Genomic DNA, 23,874 nt, shown 5'->3' with positions numbered 1-23,874 from the left:
GGGAATCCCCTGCAATGTGATCTCCTGAATTCTGTCCTCAGAGTGGGAATCCCCTGCAATGTGATCTCCTGAATTCTGTCCTCAGAGTGGGAATCCCCTGCAATGTGATCTCCTGAATTCTGTCCTCAGAGTGGGAATCCCCTGCAATGTGATCTCCTGAATTCTGTCCTCAGAGTGGGAATCCCCTGCAATGTGATCTCCTGAATTCTGTCCTCAGAGTGGGAATCCCCTGCAATGTGATCTCCTGAATTCTGTCCTCAGAGTGGGAATCCCCTGCAATGTGAATGTCAGACCCTCCGTGATGGAGAAGTGGGAGAACTTGCAGAATCGCAGGGGGTTCAAATACTTCTGTTCCTCACTGTATTATCAGGGACTAATTTAAAGCCGGTATGTAGAGGGACTAGAGCGCATTGTTATCGGGGAGTAATACAGAGTCAGTCCCTACAGGGACCATAATACTTGAATATGAGGGTCTAATTTAACATAATCCCTTACAAGGACTATATTACGTTGTTATTGGGGAGTAATATGAAGTCACACACTGCAGGGACTATAGCACATGATTTTCAAGGACTAACATAAAGTCAGTCCCTACAGGAACCATCATGCATTTAATATTGGGAAATCATATACAGTTTGTCCTTACAGGGACCATACTACATTGTTATCGGGGACTAATACAAAGCGAGATCTCCTTAATATTAATAGGGACTAAGTTAAAGTCATTCTCAACAGGGACCATAATACATCAGTTCTTACAGGGACTATAATACAGTATTATCTTTGACAAAAAAGGCAGTCCCTACTGGGACCATTAAACCGTAATAACAGGGACTAATATAAAGCCAGTCCTTACAGGGACCATCACACAATAGCTATTGGGGACTTATGTAAAGGTGACCATGATGGGGACCATAATACATTGATATCAGAGACTAATATAAAATCAGTTCTTACAGGGACTATAATACATTATAATCAAGGACCAATTTAAAGTCTTTCCCAACGAGGACCATAATACATCATTATCAAGATGTAATATATAGCCAGTCCTTACAGGGACCATAATACATTAGTATTGGAAACTAGTATAAAGCCAGTCCTTAGGGGGACCATAATACAATATTATCAGGGACTCATAAAGCCAGTCCTTACAGGGACCATAATACATTATTATTGGACTCATATAAAGCCAGTCCTTACAAGGACCATAATACATTATGAGGGACTCCATACTCCAGGGACCATAACACCAGGAATATAACATCTGCCCCGTACTTGGATCAGTCTGTACACAGTCCCTGCATGGACTGCTACATATTAATATCAAAGCCCCCCTTGTACTCGGTTCCTACAGGGACCAGAATACGATTGGTTCTCGGCCCTCTAGGACATCATAGGTTGATTGTTCTCATCATTCTGTAATCTGTCCCTACAAGGACCGTGTGGGTTTTAGTTGCACATCCTGTTAGCGGTCCCTACAAGGACCCCAGAGACGATCTGACGGTTGCTCTCCCTGTTCCCAGGAGTGGGGAAATCCTCCCTCGTCCATCTGCTGTGTCAGAACCAAGTCCTGGGGAACCCGTCCTGGACTGTCGGCTGTTCCGTGGATGTCAGGGTGAGTCCCCGTTATCAACAATCTAAACACAGGGCCAATTTACTGTCCTTCAGACTTTGGGGGCCGGACCTCATCATTGGTGTCAGTGGGAGGAATAGTGCCCCATCATTGGTATCAGTGGAGGAATAGTGCCCCATCATTGGTGTCAGTGGGAAGAATAGTGCCCCATCATTGGTGTCAGTGGGAGGAATAGTGCCCCATCATTGGTATCAATGGGAGGAATAGTGTCCCATCATTGGTGTCAGTGGGGGGAATAGTGCCCCATCATTGGTGTCAGTGGGAGGAATAGTGTCCCATCATAGGTGTCAGTGGGAGGAATAGTGCCCCATCATTGGTGTCAGTGGGAGGAATAGTGTCCCATCATTGGTGTCAGTGGGAGGAATAGTGTCCCATCATTGGTATCAGTGGGAGGAATAGTGTCCCATCATTGGTGTCAGTGGGAGGAATAGTGTCCCATCATTGGTGTCAGTGGGAGGAATAGTGTCCCATCATTGGTGTCAGTGGGAGGAATAGTGCCCCATCATTGGTATCAGTGGGAGGAATAGTGCCCCATCATTGGTATCAGTGGCAGGAATAGTGCCCCATCATTGGTGTCAGTGGGAGGAATAGTGCCCCATCATTGGTGTCAGTGGGAGGAATAGTGCCCCATCATTGGTGTCAGTGGGAGGAATAGTGCCCCATCATTGGTGTCAGTGGGAGGAATAGTGCCCCATCATTGGTGTCAGTGGGGGGAATAGTGCCCCATCATTGGTGTCAGTGGGAGGAATAGTGCCCCATCATTGTCCCCTTCCCAGCACGCAGTTTGGAGACCACCGCTCTAAGCTTAGTTCATCCTGGACCCGCCCCCAACCTGTGATTGGACTGTGAAAGGAGAAGCAGCACAGGGATGAGCTCCCCTCTCCGTCACCCTGCTCTCTCCTCCTATGAGCTGCTTGGCTGCTGGTGCTGCTTTGAATTACAATCACAGTCTGCAATAATAAATAGTAAAGAATCGATATATGTGAAGTTCTGACGGATGGCGGGTGACTGCGGCGCCTCTTCACGATGGGAAGTGACTACGAAAAAGTACAACCAGCCAAACTAGATCGCAGTATTCTGTGTACCGCATAATGGGCTCCGCCCACTAATGCCGACCTCATGCAGTATTCAGGCGTCCCAACATTTTCCCTGAATGTCGCATAAAGCTCAATTCCCAAAAGGAAATCAATAAACACGTAGCAATTAAGTAGCGGTCCCGGCGCGTGATAGTTACACGAATGTGTATGGTTCTACAAGGTTGTCAAGCAGCTGGCTGCCGCCAGCATCCTTAGCAACCTGTACCTGTCATGGTTGTCAAGGAGCAGGCGGCCGCCACATCCCCGGCAACTGTGACTCATCTGCAGAATGTGAACATTCTGCAGATGAGTCTGCAGAATCCATACCAGGGCCTTCGGGTCCCCCAGTGTTGCGTAACCTCTTGGCGCCAGCCGCACGCAGATGTGCGGCCTCCCGGCGTCTGGGCCTTGACGCCGAGCGGCGGCACAGAATCGGCACAAAGGCGATTCTGGCTGTCCGGCCAGGGAGATCCCAAGAGAGCTGCAGCCATCAATCCGGTACAACCACTGAAAGTCCAGCGACGTCGCTGGTCCAGAAGTGGTTAAAGTGCTTGTAAACCTCAGGCCTGAAATATGAACAAAGCATTTCCCTCTATAGTGAGTACTTGTCTCAGTCCAGAGCACTAAGTGTCATTTCTGTCTGCTGCCTCATTCCTCTGCTATCAGCATGAGCCTCTTCTGATGAGTTTTCCTGACACCAAGAGAAAAATGGTGACAAGGGAGAGCACAGCCTGCGATTGACAGCCTCAGCACTGTTCCTGTGAGGGGGGGGGGGTATGTCTCTTCCCTCCAATCAGCTCTCAGCGCTCTCCTCACTGATGTAACTTCAGCTCCCCGTCCCCTGCTTTTCAAAGCTGAGCGATCCTGTGTAAATTCTGCACTTTGAATGTAGGGGACAGATTGCTGCAGATAATCAGGTATAACTTATGTAGGAGGATTTGTTTCATCTCTGTGTATCACCTGAGGCCGGTCACTGTACTGGGGGTATGGAGGGTGACAACCACTTTAAGGCTGAATCTCATTGCTTCCTGATTGTTTTCCAGCTGCATGAATACAAGGAGGGGACCCCGGAGGAGAAGACGTTTTTCATCGAGCTTTGGGACGTTGGGGGATCGGTCGGCAGCGCCAGCAGTGTAAAGAAGGCCAGAGCCGCCTTCTACAATGGCATCAATGGTGAGCACCTAAACCCTCCCACCGGCCTGCTCTTCAGTCTTGCACAGGTGTACCGGCTCCTCCCCTTCAGTCTTGCACAGGTGTAGCGGCTCCTCCCCTTCAGTCTTGCACAGGTGTAGCGGCTCCTCCCCTTCAGTCTTGCACAGGTGTAGCGGCTCCTCCCCTTCAGTCTTGCACAGGTGTAGCGGCTCCTCCCCTTCAGTCTTGCACAGGTGTAGCGGCTCCTCCCCTTCAGTCTTGCACAGGTGTAGCGGCTCCTCCCCTTCAGTCTTGCACAGGTGTAGCGGCTCCTCCCCTTCAGTCTTGCACAGGTGTAGCGGCTCCTCCCCTCAGTCTTGCACAGGTGTACCGGCTCCTCCCCTCAGTCTTGCACAGGTGTACGGCTCCTCCCCTTCAGTCTTGCACAGGTGTACCGGCTCCTCCCCTTCAGTCTTGCACAGGTGTACCGGCTCCTCCCCTTCAGTCTTGCACAGGTGTACCGGCTCCTCCTCGTCAGTCTTGCACAGGTGTACCGGCTCCTCCCCTTCAGTCTTGCACAGGTGTACCGGCTCCTCCCCTTCAGTCTTGCACAGGTGTACCGGCTCCTCCCCTTCAGTCTTGCACAGGTTTACCAGCTCCTCCCCTTCAGTCTTGCACAGGCGTAGCGGCTCCTCCCCTTCAGTCTTGCACAGGTGTACCGGCTCCTCCCCTGCAGTCTTGCACAGGTGTAGCGGCTCCTCCCCTTCAGTCTTGCACAGGTGTAGCGGCTCCTCCCCTCAGTCTTGCACAGGTGTACGGCTCCACCCCTTCAGTCTTGCACAGGTGTACGGCTCCTCCCCTTCAGTCTTGCACAGGTGTACCGGCTCCTCCCCGTCAGTCTTGCACAGGTGTACCGGCTCCTCCCCTTCAGTCTTGCACAGGTGTACCGGCTCCTCCCCTCAGTCTTGCACAGGTGTACCGGCTCCTCCCCGTCAGTCTTGCACAGGTGTACCGGCTCCTCCCCGTCAGTCTTGCACAGGTGTACCGGCTCCTCCCCGTCAGTCTTGCACAGGTGTACCGGCTCCTCCCCGTCAGTCTTGCACAGGTGTACCGGCTCCTCCCCGTAGTCTTGCACAGGTGTACCGGCTCCTCCCCTCAGTCTTGCACAGGTGTACCGGCTCCTCCCCTCAGTCTTGCACAGGTGTACCGGCTCCTCCCCTCAGTCTTGCACAGGTGTACCGGCTCCTCCCCTCAGTCTTGCACAGGTGTACCGGCTCCTCCCCGTCAGTCTTGCACAGGTGTACCGGCTCCTCCCCGTCAGTCTTGCACAGTGTACCGGCTCCTCCTCGTCAGTCTTGCACAGGTGTACCGGCTCCTCCCCTTCAGTCTTGCACAGGTATACCGGCTCCTCCCCTTCAGTCTTGCACAGGCTTAACGGCTCCTCCCCTTCAGTCTTGCACAGGCGTACCGGCTCCTCCCCTTCAGTCTTGCACAGGCGTACCGGCTCCTCCCCTTCAGTCTTGCACAGGTGTACCGGCTCCTCCCCGTCAGTCTTGCACAGGTGTACCGGCTCCTCCCCTTCAGTCTTGCACAGGTGTACCGGCTCCTCCCCTCAGTCTTGCACAGGTGTACCGGCTCCTCCCCGTCAGTCTTGCACAGGTGTACCGGCTCCTCCCCGTCAGTCTTGCACAGGTGTACCGGCTCCTCCCCGTAGTCTTGCACAGGTGTACCGGCTCCTCCCCTCAGTCTTGCACAGGTGTACCGGCTCCTCCCCTCAGTCTTGCACAGGTGTACCGGCTCCTCCCCTCAGTCTTGCACAGGTGTACCGGCTCCTCCCCTCAGTCTTGCACAGGTGTACCGGCTCCTCCCCGTCAGTCTTGCACAGGTGTACCGGCTCCTCCCCGTCAGTCTTGCACAGTGTACCGGCTCCTCCTCGTCAGTCTTGCACAGGTGTACCGGCTCCTCCCCTTCAGTCTTGCACAGGTATACCGGCTCCTCCCCTTCAGTCTTGCACAGGTTTACCGGCTCCTCCCCTTCAGTCTTGCACAGGCGTACCGGCTCCTCCCCTTCAGTCTTGCACAGGCGTACCGGCTCCTCCCCGTCAGTCTTGCACAGGCGTACCGGCTCCTCCCCGTCAGTCTTGCACAGGCGTACCGGCTCCTCCCCGTCAGTCTTGCACAGGCGTACCGGCTCCTCCCCGTCAGTCTTGCACAGGCGTACCGGCTCCTCCCCGTCAGTCTTGCACAGGCGTACCGGCTCCTCCCCTTCAGTCTTGCACAGGCGTACCGGCTCCTCCCCTTCAGTCTTGCACAGGTGTACCGGCTCCTCCCCTTCAGTCTTGCACAGGTTTACCGGCTCCTCCCCTTCAGTCTTGCACAGGCGTAGCGGCTCCTCCCCTTCAGTCTTGCACAGGCGTAGCGGCTCCTCCCCTTCAGTCTTGCACAGGCGTACCGGCTCCTCCCCTTCTGTCTTGCACAGGCGTACCGGCTCCTCCCCTTCTGTCTTGCACAGGCGTACCGGCTCCTCCCCTTCAGTCTTGCACAGGTGTACCGGCTCCTCCCCTCAGTCTTGCACAGGTGTACCGGCTCCTCCCCTTCAGTCTTGCACAGGTGTCCCGGCTCCTCCCCCTTCAGTCTTGCACAGGTGTCCCGGCTCCTCCCCTTCAGTCTTGCACAGGTGTACCGGCGCCTCCCCTTCAGTCTTGCACAGGTGTACCGGCTCCTCCCCGTCAGTCTTGCACAGGTGTACCGGCTCCTCCCCGTCAGTCTTGCACAGGTGTACCGGCTCCTCCCCGTCAGTCTTGCACAGGTGTAGCGGCTCCTCCCCTGGACTGAAATGGCTTCCTCCTATTTCACCGCACACTGTGATCTTCTCACAGTGTGTATTAGAACAGCGTTTTTCAACCACTGTGCCGTGAGATATTGTCTGGTGTGCCGTGAGATATTGTCTGGTGTGCCGTGGGAAAAATTCCAATTTCATCCGTAACGTGTTTGATTCCTATTCAAGAGAATTACTTTATATATAGTCAATATAGGCACAGAGGTCCATTTTTTTAACATTTTCTAATGGTGTGCCTCGTGATTTTTTTCATGAAAAAAGTGTGCCTTTGCACAAAAAAGGTTGAAAAACACTGTATTAGAAGCTGCAGCAAGTCAGAGCTCCGCCCGATTTCCTGGCTGGAGGGCATCCTGCATCATCTAGCTCTTTCCTCCCCAGCCTGACTGTCCCGGACCCACCCCTTTCATTTACCGGATTTCAGTGCTTTTATCATGGAGGTTCGGCATAACAGGCGGGCGTTACCTAGTGGTCAGTCTGCATGCAAATGCAGCCTGTCTAGGAAAACTCACCAGACTGACATCCGCCCATTGAAGCATTTTGGTATTTGCATAACTCCTCCCACTGCTTGCATCACAACTGAGGGCTCTCGAAAGGGGTCCTGTGATGTTTTTTTTTTTTTTTTTTGAAGCTATGTACAGAACCCTTGCCGGCCACTCCCACTAGTTATGATCTGCCTGCATTGCATAGAGAAGCACAGAGTCCCAGTGATGACATCATAGGATCTAAAATACAATATGTAATGAAAATGGAAAGGTAATATTTAATGAGGGGGGGAAGGGAAGATATAAGCGGAGTTCATTTCATCTGTAAATGTGTGGTTGCAGGTATCCTCCTGGTCCATGATCTCACCAACAAGAAGTCATCTCAGAATCTGCACCGCTGGCTACTGGAGACTCTCAACAAAGATCTGCAGCCAACGGGTGTGCTGGTCACCGGTGGGTGAGTATTCCCCGTCCTACACAGGCCCAATATCTCATGTTCTATCCCACCCCCCCCCCCCCCCCCCCCACACATGATACTTTAACCGAATAATGTATAGATCAGTGGTTCTCAACCTTTCTAACGCCGCGACCCCTTAATACAGTTCCTCATGTTGTGGTGACCCCCAACCATAAAATTATTTTCGTTGCTACTTCATAACTGTAATTTTGCAGTAGGAGGAATAGTGCCCCATCATTGGTGTCAGTGGGAGGAATAGTGTCCCATCATTGGTGTCAGTGGGAGGAATAGTGTCCCATCATTGGTGTCAGTGGGAGGAATAGTGTCCCATCATTGGTGTCAGTGGGAGGAATAGTGCCCCATCATTGGTGTCAGTGGGAGGAATAGTGTCCCATCATTGGTGTCAGTGGGAGGAATAGTGTCCCATCATTGGTGTCAGTGGGAGGAATAGTGTCCCATCATTGGTGTCAGTGGGAGGAATAGTGCCCCATCATTGGTGTCAGTGGGAGGAATAGTGCCCCATCATTGGTGTCAGTGGGAGGAATAGTGTCCCATCATTGGTGTCAGTGGGAGGAATAGTGTCCCATCATTGGTGTCAGTGGGAGGAATAGTGCCCCATCATTGGTGTCAGTGGGAGGAATAGTGCCCCATCATTGGTGTCAGTGGAAGGAATAGTGTCCCATCATTGGTGTCAGTGGGAGGAATAGTGCCCCATCATTGGTGTCAGTGGGAGGAATAGTGCCCCATCATTGGTGTCAGTGGGAGGAATAGTGCCCCATCATTGGTGTCAGTGGGAGGAATAGTGCCCCATCATTGGTGTCAGTGGGAGGAATAGTGTCCCATCATTGGTGTCAGTGGGAGGAATAGTGTCCCATCATTGGTGTCAGTGGGAGGAATAGTGTCCCATCATTGGTGTCAGTGGGAGGAATAGTGCCCCATCATTGGTGTCAGTGGGAGGAATAGTGCCCCATCATTGGTGTCAGTGGGAGGAATAGTGTCCCATCATTGGTGTCAGTGGGAGGAATAGTGTCCCATCATTGGTGTCAGTGGGAGGAATAGTGCCCCATCATTGGTGTCAGTGGGAGGAATAGTGCCCCATCATTGGTGTCAGTGGAAGGAATAGTGTCCCATCATTGGTGTCAGTGGGAGGAATAGTGCCCCATCATTGGTGTCAGTGGGAGGAATAGTGCCCCATCATTGGTGTCAGTGGGAGGAATAGTGCCCCATCATTGGTGTCAGTGGGAGGAATAGTGCCCCATCATTGGTGTCAGTGGGAGGAATAGTGTCCCATCATTGGTGTCAGTGGGAGGAATAGTGCCCCATCATTGGTGTCAGTGGGGGGAATAGTGCCCCATCATTGGTGTCAGTGGCAGGAATAGTGCCCCATCATTAGTATCAGTGGGGGGAATAGTGCCCCATCATTGGTGTCAGTGGGAGGAATAGTGTCCCATCATTGGTGTCAGTGGGAGGAATAGTGTCCCATCATTGGTGTCAGTGGGAGGAATAGTGTCCCATCATTGGTGTCAGTGGGAGGAATAGTGCCCCATCATTGGTGTCAGTGGGAGGAATAGTGCCCCATCATTGGTGTCAGTGGGAGGAATAGTGCCCCATCATTGGTGTCAGTGGGAGGAATAGTGCCCCATCATTGGTGTCAGTGGGAGGAATAGTGCCCCATCATTGGTGTCAGTGGGAGGAATAGTGTCCCATCATTGGTGTCAGTGGGAGGAATAGTGCCCCATCATTGGTGTCAGTGGGAGGAATAGTGCCCCATCATTGGTGTCAGTGGGAGGAATAGTGCCCCATCATTGGTGTCAGTGGGAGGAATAGTGTCCCATCATTGGTGTCAGTGGGAGGAATAGTGCCCCATCATTGGTGTCAGTGGGGGGAATAGTGCCCCATCATTGGTGTCAGTGGCAGGAATAGTGCCCCATCATTAGTATCAGTGGGGGGAATAGTGCCCCATCATTGGTGTCAGTGGGAGGAATAGTGTCCCATCATTGGTGTCAGTGGGAGGAATAGTGTCCCATCATTGGTGTCAGTGGGAGGAATAGTGCCCCATCATTGGTGTCAGTGGGAGGAATAGTGCCCCATCATTGGTGTCAGTGGGAGGAATAGTGCCCCATCATTGGTGTCAGTGGGAGGAATAGTGCCCCATCATTGGTGTCAGTGGGAGGAATAGTGCCCCATCATTGGTGTCAGTGGGAGGAATAGTGTCCCATCATTGGTGTCAGTGGGAGGAATAGTGCCCCATCATTGGTATCAGTGGCAGGAATAGTGCCCCATCATTAGTATCAGTGGGGGGAATAGTGCCCCATCATTGGTATCAGTGGGGGGAATAGTGCCCCATCATTGGTGTCAGTGGGAGGAATGGTGTCCCAACATTGGTGTCAGTGGGAGGAATAGTGCCCCATCATTGGTGTCAGTGGCAGGAATAGTGCCCCATCATTGGTGTCAGTGGGAGGAATAGTGCCCCATCATTGGTGTCAGTGGGAGGAATAGTGCCCCATCATTGGTGTCAGTGGGAGGAATAGTGCCCCATCATTGGTGTCAGTGGGAGGAATAGTGCCCCATCATTGGTGTCAGTGGGAGGAATAGTGCCCCATCATTGGTGTCAGTGGGAGGAATAGTGCCCCATCATTGGTGTCAGTGGGAGGAATAGTGCCCCATCATTGGTGTCAGTGGGAGGAATAGTGCCCCATCATTGGTGTCAGTGGGAGGAATAGTGCCCCATCATTGGTATCAGTGGCAGGAATAGTGCCCCATCATTGGTATCAGTGGGGGGAATAGTGCCCCATCATTGGTGTCAGTGGGAGGAATGGTGTCCCAACATTGGTGTCAGTGGGAGGAATAGTGCCCCATCATTGGTGTCAGTGGGAGGAATAGTGCCCCATCATTGGTATCAGTGGCAGGAATAGTGCCCCATCATTGGTGTCAGTGGGAGGAATAGTGCCCCATCATTGGTGTCAGTGGCAGGAATAGTGCCCCATCATTAGTATCAGTGGAGGAATAGTGCCCCATCATTGGTGTCAGTGGGAGGAATAGTGCCCCATCATTGGTGTCAGTGGGAGGAATAGTGCCCCATCATTGGTGTCAGTGGGAGGAATAGGGCCCATCATTGGTGTCAGTGGGAGGAATAGTGCCCCATCATTGGTGTCAGTGGGAGGAATAGGGTCCCATCATTGGTGTCAGTGGGAGGAATAGTGCCCCATCATTAGTATCAGTGGGGGGAATAGTGCCCCATCATTGGTGTCAGTGGGAGGAATAGTGCCCCATCATTGGTATCAGTGGGAGGAATAGTGCCCCATCATTGGTATCAGTGGGGGGAATAGTGCCCCATCATTGGTGTCAGTGGGGGGAATAGTGCCCCATCATTGGTGTCAGTGGGAGGAATGGTGTCCCATCATTGGTGTCAGTGGGGGGTGGAATGGTGTCCCATCATTGGTGTCAGTGGGAGGAATAGTGCCCCATCGTTGGTGTCAGTGGGGGGAGGAATAGTGCCCCATCGTTGGTGTCAGTGGGGGGAGGAATAGTGCCCCATCGTTGGTGTCAGTGGGGGGAGGAATAGTGCCCCATCGTTGGTGTCAGTGGGGGGGAGGAATAGTGCCCCATCGTTGGTGTCAGTGGGGGGGAGGAATAGTGCCCCATCATTGGTATCAGTGGGAGGAATAGTGCCCCATCGTTGGTGTCAGTGGGAGGAATAGTGCCCCATCGTTGGTGTCAGTGGGAGGAATAGTGCCCCATCGTTGGTATCAGTGGGAGGAATAGTGCTCCATCATTGGTATCAGTGGGAGGAATAGTGCCCCATCGTTGGTATCAGTGGGAGGAATAGTGCTCCATCATTGGTATCAGTGGGAGGAATAGTGCCCCATCATTGGTGTCAGTGGGAGGAATAGTGCCCCATCATTGGTGTCAGTGGGAGGAATAGTGCCCCATCATTGGTGTCAGTGGGAGGAATAGGGCCCATCATTGGTGTCAGTGGGAGGAATAGTGCCCCATCATTGGTGTCAGTGGGAGGAATAGGGTCCCATCATTGGTGTCAGTGGGAGGAATAGTGCCCCATCATTAGTATCAGTGGGGGGAATAGTGCCCCATCATTGGTGTCAGTGGGAGGAATAGTGCCCCATCATTGGTATCAGTGGGAGGAATAGTGCCCCATCATTGGTATCAGTGGGGGGAATAGTGCCCCATCATTGGTGTCAGTGGGGGGAATAGTGCCCCATCATTGGTGTCAGTGGGAGGAATGGTGTCCCATCATTGGTGTCAGTGGGGGGTGGAATGGTGTCCCATCATTGGTGTCAGTGGGAGGAATAGTGCCCCATCGTTGGTGTCAGTGGGGGGAGGAATAGTGCCCCATCGTTGGTGTCAGTGGGGGGAGGAATAGTGCCCCATCGTTGGTGTCAGTGGGGGGAGGAATAGTGCCCCATCGTTGGTGTCAGTGGGGGGGAGGAATAGTGCCCCATCGTTGGTGTCAGTGGGGGGGAGGAATAGTGCCCCATCATTGGTATCAGTGGGAGGAATAGTGCCCCATCGTTGGTGTCAGTGGGAGGAATAGTGCCCCATCGTTGGTGTCAGTGGGAGGAATAGTGCCCCATCGTTGGTATCAGTGGGAGGAATAGTGCCCCATCATTGGTATCAGTGGGAGGAATAGTGCCCCATCGTTGGTATCAGTGGGAGGAATAGTGCTCCATCATTGGTATCAGTGACACCAATGATGGGGCACTATTCCTCCCACTGACACTTGCTGACCCTGTTCTCGTATGGTGCTGCTGCAGCCAGCATATGTGGTTGCAGCAGCACCTCTACACTGACCACTTACCTGCTGGTCCTGCACTTGATTTTCGCGGGGGCCGCTCGGCTCCACCCCCTCGCCGGTGATTGGCCGCCTGTGTGCCTTTCCTGAGCTACAGTTCTGGCGGGCCAATCACTGGTGAGGAGGCGGAGCCGAGCAGCCGCACGAACATCCAGTGGCCGAACTGAAGGCGCAGCCGCGCTTCCTGGACCGGATCGTCGTGGGACCGGAACCAGGTAAGAAACAGCCGCTGCCCACCCCTGTACTTAGTGTCCCTTCCATTGGGGGAAGGGGGGGGGGCGGCGGCAACGCGCCGCCCCCCTAAAAAGTGTCAGTATGCCGTATACCGGCGTATAAGACGACCCCCGACTTTTGAGAAGATTTTCAAGGGGTAAAAAGTCGTCTTATACGCCGGCAAATACGGTAAATATTTTTAAAATTCAAACAACTTTCAAATTGAAGAATAAAGGGGGCAACAAGAATACTCCCACAGTGTAGTCGCCAATGAACCCCCTCTGAAGACGTGTTGGAACACGATACGCGTTAGGAGGAGCCACGCCACGCCGTGACAACACGCCACCGGAGCAACGTGGAGCTCCGGCGGCCATCTTAACATACCAGCTGGTCAGTTCCTTTTCTCAGACTACTGTCTGCAACGTTTTTAATGTTTGTCTTTTACTCTGATGCACCTCAATAAATTTCTAAAATAATACTACACTATGGGAGTATTCTTGTTGCCCCCTGGGGGAGTGCTTTAACCCGCAGACCCGCTCCAAGGACGGAATACTACCCAGGTCATTACCAGGATCATACAGGGGGACCTCTTAAAGGAAGAGGACCACTTACCTCGGATCCCATAGAGGGAGGACCACCCATTGCCATACATCAAGATTATTATATACAGTTGCAAGAAAAAGTATGTGAACCCCTTGGGATTACGTGGAGTTTTGCATGAATTGGGCATAAAATGTGCTCTCAACGTCATCTAAGTCACAACAATAGAAGAACACAGTCTGCTGAACATAATACTACACAAACATTAGATGTTGCCATGGTTTAATTGCACATAACATGTAAATATTCACAGTGCAGGGAGGAAAAAGTATGTGAACCTTTGGACTTAATAACTGGTTGACCCTCCTTTGGCAGCAATAACCTCAACCAAACGTTTCCTGTAGTTGCAGATCAGACCTGCACAATGATCTGGAGTCATTTTGGACCACTCCTCTTCACAAAACTGTTTCAGTGTAGCAATATTCTTGGGATGTCTGGTGTAAATCGCTCTCTTAAGGTCATGCCACAGCATTTCAATGGGGTTGAGGTCAGGACTCTGACTGGGCCACTCCAGAAGGCGTATTCTGTGCTGTTGCAGCCATTGTTTTGTTGAATTACTTGTATGCTTTGGGTCATTGTCCTGTTGCATCACCCATCCTCTGCGGAGCTTCAGTTGGCGGACAGATGGTCGTACATTTTCCTGCAAAATGTCTTGATAAACTCTGGAATTCATTTTCCCATCAATGACAACAATCCGTCCTGGCCCTGAGGCAGCAAAGCAGCCCCAAACCATGATGCTTTCTCCGCCATGTTTCACAGTGGAGATGAGGTTTTGATGTTGGTGTGCTGTGCCTTTTTTTCTCCACACATAGTGTTGTGTGTTCTTCCCAAACAACTCAGTCTTGGTTTCATCTGTCCACAGTATATTCTGCCAGTAGTGCTGTGGAACATCCAGGTGCTCTCTTGCAAACTTCAAACGTGCTGCAATATTCTTTTTGGCCAGCAATGGCTTCCTCCGTGGTGTCCTCCCATGTACTCCATTCTTGTTTCATGTTTTCCTTATTGTAGATGTGTCAACAAAAATGTTAGCATGTGCCAGAGATTTCTGTAGGTCTTTAGCTGACACTCTGCGATTCTTCTTTACCTCATGCAGCATTCTGCGCTGTGCTCTTGCAGTCATTTTTACAGGACGACCACGCCTAGGGAGAGTAGCAACAGTGCTAAACTTTCTCCATTTGTAGACAGTCTGTCTTACCGTGGACACAGGAACATCAAGGCTCAAGGAGATACTTTTGTAACCCTTTCCAGCTTCATGCAAGTCAACAATTCTTGATCGTAGGTCTTCTGAGAGCTCTTTTCTGCGAGTCATGCTTCACATCAGACAGTGCTTCTTGAAACTAGTAAACCCAAAATAGGTGTGTGTTTTTTAAGGGCAGGACAGCTGTCAGCAACACATCCAATATCATCACACTGATTGGAGTCAAGGTTGGCTCACTCCTGGCTCCAATTAGCTCTGGGAGAAGTCATTAAGCTAGGGCCTCACATACTTTTTCCTCCCTGCACTGTGAATGTTTACATGTTATGTGCAATTAAACCATGGCAACATCTAATGTTTGTGTAGTATTATGTTCAGGAGACTGTGTTCTTCAATTGTAGTGACTTGAATGACGTTCAGAGCACATTTTATGCCCAATTCATGCAAAACTCCACGTAATCCCAAGGGGTTCACATACTTTTTCTTGCAACTGTAAAAGGCGCATTTGATATGCGCGCACGGTGAGTGCGCATTTCATTACCACTATCACACGGATATTCAAGTCACCTCTTTTCTCATTCACCAATATATTTGCTGGACTACCCTTTATTCTTCAATTTGAAAGGTGTTTGAATTTTAAAAATATTTATACCTAATACTTGGTTTATTGAGGACTCAATATTCTCTGTTTTTCCACCAATTGTTTATAAGCGCTGCGCTCTCTATATACATGATACTTTAACCGCCTCCCGCCCGCCATATATGGTAATGATAGGCGCAAGGCGGTTCTCTCGTTCTGGGAAGTGATCATATGACGTCCTCCCACTCTAACAGCGCGTGCGAGGCTTCAGGAGCGCGCGGTGCGGCGATCGGTGGTGCGTTGTGTCCCTCGGACACAGTGGATCACCGATCAAAGGAAAGAGCCGAAGATGTCGGCTCGGTCATGTGATCAGCTGTGTCCAATCACAGCTGATTGCATGTAAATAGGGAAATGTTGGTTATCGACATTTCTCTCCTCTCAAGCCGTCACGCTGACAGAGGAGAGCTGGTAATCGGCTTTACTCAGAGGGGACATGTGCACTGATCATCAGGGCACTGATGATCAGTGTAGCCCCATCAGTGCCACCTGTCAGTGTCCATCCATGCCACCTGCCAGTGCTCATCAGTGCCACATATCAGTGCATATCAATGCCACATATCAGTGCCTACCAGTGCACATCAATGCCAAATATCAGTGCCTACCAGTGCACATCAATGCCACATATCAGTGCCTACCAGTGCACATCAATGCCACATATCAGTGCCTACCAGTGCACATCAATGCCACATATCAGTGCCTACCAGTGCACATCAATGCCACATATCAGTGCCTACCAGTGCACATCAATGCCACATATCAGTGTCTATCAGTGCACATCAATGCCACATATCAGTGCCCATCTGAGCTGCCTTTCAATGTCACCTATCAGTGCCACCTATCAATGCCAGTCAGTGTCACCTATCAGTGCCGCCTAGCAGTGTGCATCAGTGCCGCCTATCAGTGCCATATATGAGTGCTGCCTTTCAGTGCCCATCAGTGATGCCTGTCAGTGCCCATCAGTGGCACCTACTAGTGCCTCCTAATCAGTGCAGCCTATCAGTGCCCATCTCTGCAGCCTCATTAGCACACATCAGTGAAGGAGAAAAATCACTTATTTACAAGATTTTATAACGAAGACTAAAAAAATTTCAGTTGTTTTTGGTTTGTTTAGCAAGAAATAAAATTCCCCCGAGGTGATTAAATACCACCAAAAGAAAGTTCTATCGGTCTTAAAAAAATGATAAAAATTTCATATGGGTTCAGTGTTGCATGACCGCGCAATTGTCATTCAAGATGCGACAGCGCTGAAAGCTGGAAACTGTCCTGGGCAGGAAGGGGATATAAGTGCCCTGTAGGCAAGTGTTGACCAATGCACATGTGCCTAGGCACAGGGATGCACACCCATAACCAACCACACGCTTGCTCACACGCACCCCATAAGGCCATAAAACATGGATTCACGACACTGCACATGTGACCATTGCAGCTTTATGGTGCGTGTGAGCAAGCGTGTGGTTGGTTATGGGCACGCATCCCTGTGTTTAAGGACGTGTGTAGCCTATATACTCTTCAGAGAGGTCCGACATACACTATGTTGCCAAAAGTATTGGGCCTGCCTTCCAAATCATGTGATTCAGGTGCTCCAATCCCCTCCATGGACACAGGTGTATACAATCAAGCCCCTAGGCATGCAGATGCTTCTACAAACATTGGTGAAAGAATGGGTCGCTCTCAGGAGCTCAGTGACTCCAAGCGTGGTCCCGTGATAGGTGGCCACCTGGGCAATAAGTCCATCCGTGACATTTCCTGGCTACTAAATATTCCACGCTCAACTGTTAGTGGGATTATAACAAAGTGGAAGCAACTGGGAACAACAGCCACTCAGCCACCAAGTGGTAGGCCACGTCACATGACAGAGCGGGGTCAGCGCATGCTGAAGCACACAGTGCGCAGAAGTTGCCAACTGTCTGCAGAGTCAATAGCTAAAGACCTCCAAACTTGGTGTGGCCTTCAGATGAGCCCAACAACAGTATGTAGAGAGCTTCATGGAATGGGTTTCCATGGCCGAGCAGCTGCATCCAAGCCTTCCATCACCAAGTGCAATGCAAAGCATCGGATGCCGTGGTGTAAAGCACGCCGCCACTGGACTCTAGAGCAGTGGAGATGTGTTCTCTGGAGGGACCAATCACACTTCTCTGTCTGGCAACCTGATGGATGTGTCTGGGTTTGGCGGTGGCCAGGAGAACAGTACTTGCCTGACTGCATTGTGCCAAGTGTAAAGTTTGGTGGACGGGGGATTATGGTGTGGGGTTGTTTTTCAGGGGGTGGGCTTGGCCCCCTAGTTCCAGTGAAGGGAACGCTTAAGGCGACATTTTGGATAATTTCATGCTCCCAACTTTGTGGGAGGAGTTCAGGGATGGCCCCTTCCTACTCCAACATGACTGCCCACCAGTGCACAAAGCAAGGTCCATAAAGACATGGAGGAGCCAGTTTGGGGTGGAGGAACTTGACTGTCCTGCACAGAGTCCTGACCTCAACCCCATAGAACACCTTTGGGATGAATTAGAGCGGAGACTGCGAGCCAGGCCCCCTCCCCCGACATCAGTGCCTGACCTGACAAATGTGCTTCTGGAAGAATGGTCCAACCTTCCCATAGACACCCTCCTAAACCTTGTGGACGGCCTTCCCAGAAGAGGTGAAGCTGTTATAGCTGCAAAGGGCGGGGCCAACTCAATATTGAACCCTACGGACTAAGACTGGGGGGCCATTAAAGGTCATGTGCGTGGAAAGGGCGGGGCCAACTCAATATTGAACCCTGCGGACTAAGACTGGGGGGCCATTAAAGTTCATGTGCGGGCGGCCCAATACTTTCACAATTAGTGTAAATTTTCTATAAATTGTAATCTTTTTCCTGGAAGGTTGTCTCACCCCAGCTTAGAGCTCATCACATAATCGTGACATGTAAGAAACGGACGCACTGGAGCCGGGTACAGACCATATTGGGACATTGCTGAAAAAAGCGAAACGTCATATAGATGGTAGCAGAAGTCCGCACACAGAACACTCATCAGAAATATACCCGTGTCTGTCATCCGGAGTGCCAGCAGGGCCATGATCACTTCCTCTATATAATTACTGTATGTTTGGGAAATGAGAAGTCCATATGTTGCGGAAAGACTTAATAGAAGCATCAATCATTCATGTTGGGCTTTAGGTTTGCTGGGTAATGACTGACTGTATGTCCTTCTATCCAGAAGACGTAGCGTGGGTTATAAAACAGGAAAAGCTCCTATGGACCGTGTGTCAGACGGGGGTGGACATTTTTTTTAAAAACCTGCTTGTCCAGGGACTAAGTCGGTGCCCCAGTCTACTTGTCCCTCATGACCATCTACTTTTTCTGATAAAAATTGTTTTTTTTTTTAACCAAAACCGTATTTAAATCCGCTTTAACCACTTCCAGTCCGGACGCTTTCCCCCCCTTCCAGTCCGGACGCTTTCCCCCCCTTCCAGTGCGGACGCTTTCCCCCCCCTTCCAGTGCGGACGCTTTCCCCCCCCTTCCAGTGCGGACGCTTTCCCCCCCCTTCCAGTGCGGACGCTTTCCCCCCCCTTCCAGTGCGGACGCTTTCCCCCCCCTTCCAGTGCGGACGCTTTCCCCCCCCTTCCAGTGCGGACGCTTTCCCCCCCCTTCCAGTGCGGACGCTTTCCCCCCCCTTCCAGTCCGGACGCTTTCACCCTCCTTCCAGTCCGGACGCTTTCACCCCCTTCCAGTCCGGACGCTTTCACCCCCTTCCAGTCCGGACGCATTCACCCCCTTCCAGTCCCGACGCTCCCCCCCCCCACTCTAAGTCCGGACGGTTTCCCCCCCCCTTCCAGTCCGGACACTTTCACCCCCTACCAAATTAGTTTATAACCAAAAGTTATAATTTAAAAAATTTTTTATACATTTTTATTTTTTTTTATACTTGTTTTTTTTTTTTTCTACATACCTTCACCCTAGCAGTGCAGGGTCACCATGGTGACACTGTACTACTTGTGGGGGGTGATGAAGACTTTTTTTTTTTTTTTTTTTACACTGATTGCTTTTACACCCATACAGGCTGTAAAAACAATCATTTCTCCTTCTCTCTGGCTGCATTCTTGCAGCCATTGAGATCTACTGTGTGTGCTGTGATTGGTCACAGCTTGTTACATGGTACAAGGCTGTTGTGAATAGCCCTGTACCATGTGATCTCTGTGATCATTCACAGATTTCACACATAGTAAGCAATGATGTCAGAAGTGACATCTTGCTTACTACTCTGCATGTGATCACTGATTGGCCAGTCAGTGATCACATGATCGGGACCTCGCACGGAGGTCCCCTCCGACGATCGGTGTTTCACTGTGTCCGGAGGACACAGCGAGCACCGGAGCGTGGTGCTGCGCGCTCCCAGGGAGCGTGCACAGTCCATAATGGCGGGTGCCGTTTATGAACGGTAACCCGCCCCTGGACTGCCTCCGTCCCTCCGTTTTATATACAGCAGCCGGATGGCAAGTGGTTAAGTAATGTCTGGGGCTTTTAAAAACAAAAGGGGCTTTATGGCGAATTAAACGTTTAATATTTTTAACATTGCGCTGTTTATCTCCTTCTCCCCTCCATGCCTGTCTCCAGCCTCGCCCCCCAGGACTAACAGGGAGGAGAGAGACCTTGCAATGTAATGAGCACAGATTGGCTGCTCATCAAGGAAGGGGAGCGCCGGGCTTATACTTTATCCCTTTCGCTGTCAGAGATGTTTTTGCGTTTTTTGCACACGTTTAAAAAAAAATAATTTACTCATCTGAAATCAGAGACCCTAAAGAACAAAATAGCGGTAGTTCCATTTTTTTTACGTTACACAATATTATCACAAAGGTCTGGAAATGCAAAATTTCACAAAAAAATACACTTAAGGTAATTTTAGGGCACAAAAAGCAATACATTTTCCAATTTTTTTGCATCGAGTAAATAGATATCCAACATGTCAAACCTTAAATTTGCGTGCTCTCGTGAAATGGCATCAAACTTTAGTCCCCTATATTTTCTATAGGCGACGCCCCTAAATTGCCCCTTATAGGTCATCGATTTAGCGTAACGGAGGAGGTCTGATGCTAGAATTATCGCTCTCATTCTGGCGTGTGCGTGGTGATATGTAAGATGTGTATCGCAATCGTCGTTTTCATGCGTAAGTGCCCCAGCGCGTGCTTTTATGTTTGTACATGCATATATGGGGGGGTGGGGGTGGGGGCCTTGAAAAATTTTGGAGGGGTTATATGTTTGGGTGTAACTTTAATTTTTTTTAAAAAAATGTATACTTTTTTTTATTTCATCACATGGGGACAAAAAGATGATTTTTGGTGACAGGTTCTCTTTTTTTTAAACATCCAGGGTCTGAATGTCTCCCCTGTGCTCTATTGAACGTAATGCAGTGCACATCGCACCGCATTACATTCTTTCCCGACCTCGATGGGAGGGAATCTGTCAACGGGTACCCGGAAGTGATGTCACATCCGGGGCACATTCCGGGTCAGGACAAGAAGGGGAGTGTAGCGGATGTGTCTGCTCTCCTCCCTCCCCTATACCTGCTGGCAGCCACTGAGTGATCCCGGGCCCGCAGATGGGCAAGCGGAGCCCAGGATACATAGCGAGGGGGGGGGGGGGGCTGTGGCTGGCAACATAGTGGACTCAGCATTCAGGCGGAAAGCTTCCACATGATGGATGAGCCCTGCTGCTTGCCCGCAGCAGGGTTGGAGGTAAAAAAAAAAACTACTTGCCCAACGCCTGGAACTACATGTCCCGGCATTGGGCGATATGAATTGAACATCCTTGGTGACAGGAGACAGTTTGTATCATAGGCTGCTGTTCAATAAAGTATTAACACTTTTCTGGCGGTATCGGGGTATTCAAAAGTCCTGCCACTAATTCATGCAAATCTTATGACAGTTCCAACCCCTAGGACACTCAGGTAGTCCTTATTTGCACCATTTTTTCAAGGTGTCACTGGTTACTAGCACACAGTTTCCTACACAGCATCCTAGCAACCAATGATACTATGCAGCTGACAGCATCCTAGCAGCCAAGGACACTGTGGAGCAAACAGCATCCTAGCAATCCGTGACGCTACAACACCAACAGCATCCTAGTAACCTCAGCCTTGTAGCCGTCACTGTTCTAGCAACCAATGACATTCTGCAACTGACTACTTCCTAGTGACCAACAGCACTGTGTTTAGCTGACCATGTCCTAGCAACCACTGATGCTGTTTGGCCCCCGGGATGAACATGTGATGAGAATTGACGGTCTAGTTTGGACAGCTGAGAGAGTCCAAACAACCAATGAGGCTGGGCAGCTGACAGCATCCCAGCAACAAATAATTATTATTATACAGGATTTATAGCACCAACAGTTTGCTCAGCACTTTATAATATAAAGGGAGACATTACAGCAACAATACAGTTCAATACAAGAGAGTTAGGAGGGCCCTGATCCTGGGAGCTTACAATCTAAGAGGGAGGGGCTGGTAGTACAAAAGGTAATAACTGTGGGGGATGGACTGATAGGAGGAATAGAAGATTATGTTATTAGCTGAAGGTGGGATGGGCTTTCCTGAAGAGAGAAGTTTTCAGAGATCGCCTAAAAGTGGGCAGAGTAGGCGATAGTCGGATAGATTGGGGTAGAGAGTTCCAGAGGATGGGGGAGGCTCTGGAGAAGTCCTGGAGATGAGCATGGGAGGAGGAGACGAGGGAGCTAGAGAGCAGAAGGTGGTGCGAGGAGTGGAGAGGACGGTTTGGGTGATATTTGGAGACAAGATTGGTGATGTAATTTGGAGCAGAGGTATACAGTGAAGGAAATGCGTATTTGCTCCCCTGCTGATGTTGAGTGTTCGCTACTCACAAAGAAATGATCGGTCTAAAAATCAAATGTTCGGTGTTTTGTAACACTGAGAGACAGAATAGCAACAACAAATTCAGCAGAAATGCGTCTAACAAATGATGACTGATCTGCATGTTCATGAGGGAAAGAAGGGTTTGCTCCCCTATCATTCAGCAGGATTTCTGGCTACCAGGTGTCTTTCATACAGGTAACAAGCTGAGATTAGAAGCAGTCTCTTAAAGGGAGTGCTGCTAATCTCATTGTGTTACCTGTATAAAAGACACCTGTCCACAGGAGCAATCAAACCATCAGATTCCAAACTCTCCACCATGGCAAAGACCAAAGAGCTGTCCAAGGATGTCAGGGACAAGATGGTAGACCTACACAAGGCTGGACTGGGCTACCAAACTATGGCCAAGCAGCTTGGTGAGAAGGTGACAACAGTTGGTGCAATCATTCACAAATGGAAGAAACACAAAACAAGTGTCAGTCTCCCTAGGTCTGGTGCACCATGCAAGATCTCACCTCGTGGAGTGTCCATGATCATGAGAACAGTGAGGAATCATCCCAGAACTACACGTGAGGATCTTGTCAATGATCTCCAGGCAGCTGGGACCAAAGTCACCAAGAAAACAATTGGTAACACACTACGCCGACAAGGACTGAAATCCTGCAGTGCCGCAAGGTCCCTCTGCTCAAGAAAGCCCATGTCCAGGCCCGTCTGAAGTCTGCCACTGAACATCTGAATGATGCAGAGGAGGACTGGTGGGAAGTGTTGTGGTCAGATGAGACCAAAATCCAGCTCTTTGGCATCAACTCAACTCGCCGTGTTTGGAGGAGGAGGAATGCTGCCTATGACCCCAAGAACAACATCCCAACTGTGAAACATGGTGGTGAAACATTCTGCTTTCGGGGACAGGACAACTGCACCGCATCAAAGGGACAATGGACGGGGCAATGTACCATCAAATGTTGGGTGAGAACCTTCTTCCCTCAGCCAGGGCATTGAAAATGGGTCATGGATGGGTGTTCCAGCATGACAATGACCCAAAACACACGGCCAAGGCAAAGGAGTGGCTCAAGAAGAAGCACATTAAGGTCCTGGAGTGGCCTAGCCAATCACCAGACCTTAATCCGATTGACAATCTGTGGAGGGATCTGAAAGTTCGAATTGCCAAACGTCAGCCAACAAACCTTAATGACTTGGAGAGGATCTGCCAAGAGGAGTGGGCCAAAATCCCTCCTGAGATGTGTGCAAACCTGGGGGCCAACTCCAGGAAACGTCTGACCTCTGTGATTGCCAACAAGGGATTTGCCAAGTACTAGAAGCAGAATCTGATGCTTAAAGCCTGGTTTCTGTAATAGCTGGTAGGTTAAGGGAGCGGGAGACAAAAAGGTCATGGACGGAGGTGAGCTTATTCCAGACAGAGCGGGCATTCCAGAGTGCACATGAAAAAGGGAGGGTGGTTTTTAGGAGCACGGGGATTGGGATTAAATTGAGTGGATTGCGGCTATGGGCAGTACAGTGGCTAAATATGGGCAGCACAGTGGCTAAATGGTTAGCACTTCCGCCTGGCAGTACTGGGGTAGTTGGTTCGAATCCCAGCCACGGCACCTCCTGCCTGGAGTTTTCATGTTCTCCCTGTGCCTGCGTGGGTTTCCTCCGGGTACTCTGGTTTCCTCCCACACTCCAAAGACAAACTGGTAGGTGAATTGGATCCTGTCTAAATTGGCCCTATCATGTGTATGTATGAATGTAAGTTAGGGACCTTAGATTGTACCCCTTGAGGGTTAGGGACTGATGTGAATGTACAATGTATATGTAAAGCGCTGCGCAAATTGATGGCACTATATTAGTACCTGGAATAAATAAATAAATATTCCTGGAGGAAGGAGGGTGCCTGGTGTGGGGGTGAGATACTGGAGGACCAGGTTTTGGGGAGATATCCACAGAGGTTAGAAGGAG

At 50.5% G+C, this 23,874-nt stretch overlaps 1 protein-coding gene across 1 annotated transcript in view; it reads left to right on the top strand.

Annotated features, from left to right (window-relative positions):
• The window catches only part of LOC149436181 (rab-like protein 3), a gene marked incomplete at its 3' end in the record, with an annotated part of 39,721 nt that overhangs the window by 4,918 nt on the left and 10,929 nt on the right, over positions 1–23,874 (top strand). Inside the window, exons 2-4 of the mRNA XM_089661920.1 lie at positions 1,527–1,618; positions 3,756–3,885; positions 7,506–7,620. Coding sequence (XP_089518046.1) covers positions 1,527–1,618; positions 3,756–3,885; positions 7,506–7,620 — 337 coding nt within the window. The remainder of the gene's footprint in view (positions 1–1,526; positions 1,619–3,755; positions 3,886–7,505; positions 7,621–23,874) is intronic.

The sequence above is a fragment of the Staurois parvus genome, unplaced genomic scaffold, assembly GCF_062004578.1.
Source record: "Staurois parvus isolate SC_StPar_1 unplaced genomic scaffold, SC_StPar_1.0 ptg001406l, whole genome shotgun sequence".
In the NCBI taxonomy this organism is placed as follows: domain Eukaryota; kingdom Metazoa; phylum Chordata; class Amphibia; order Anura; family Ranidae; genus Staurois; species Staurois parvus.
Note: the sequence above shows the minus strand (reverse complement) of the source record. Positions and strands in the feature narration are given on the sequence as shown.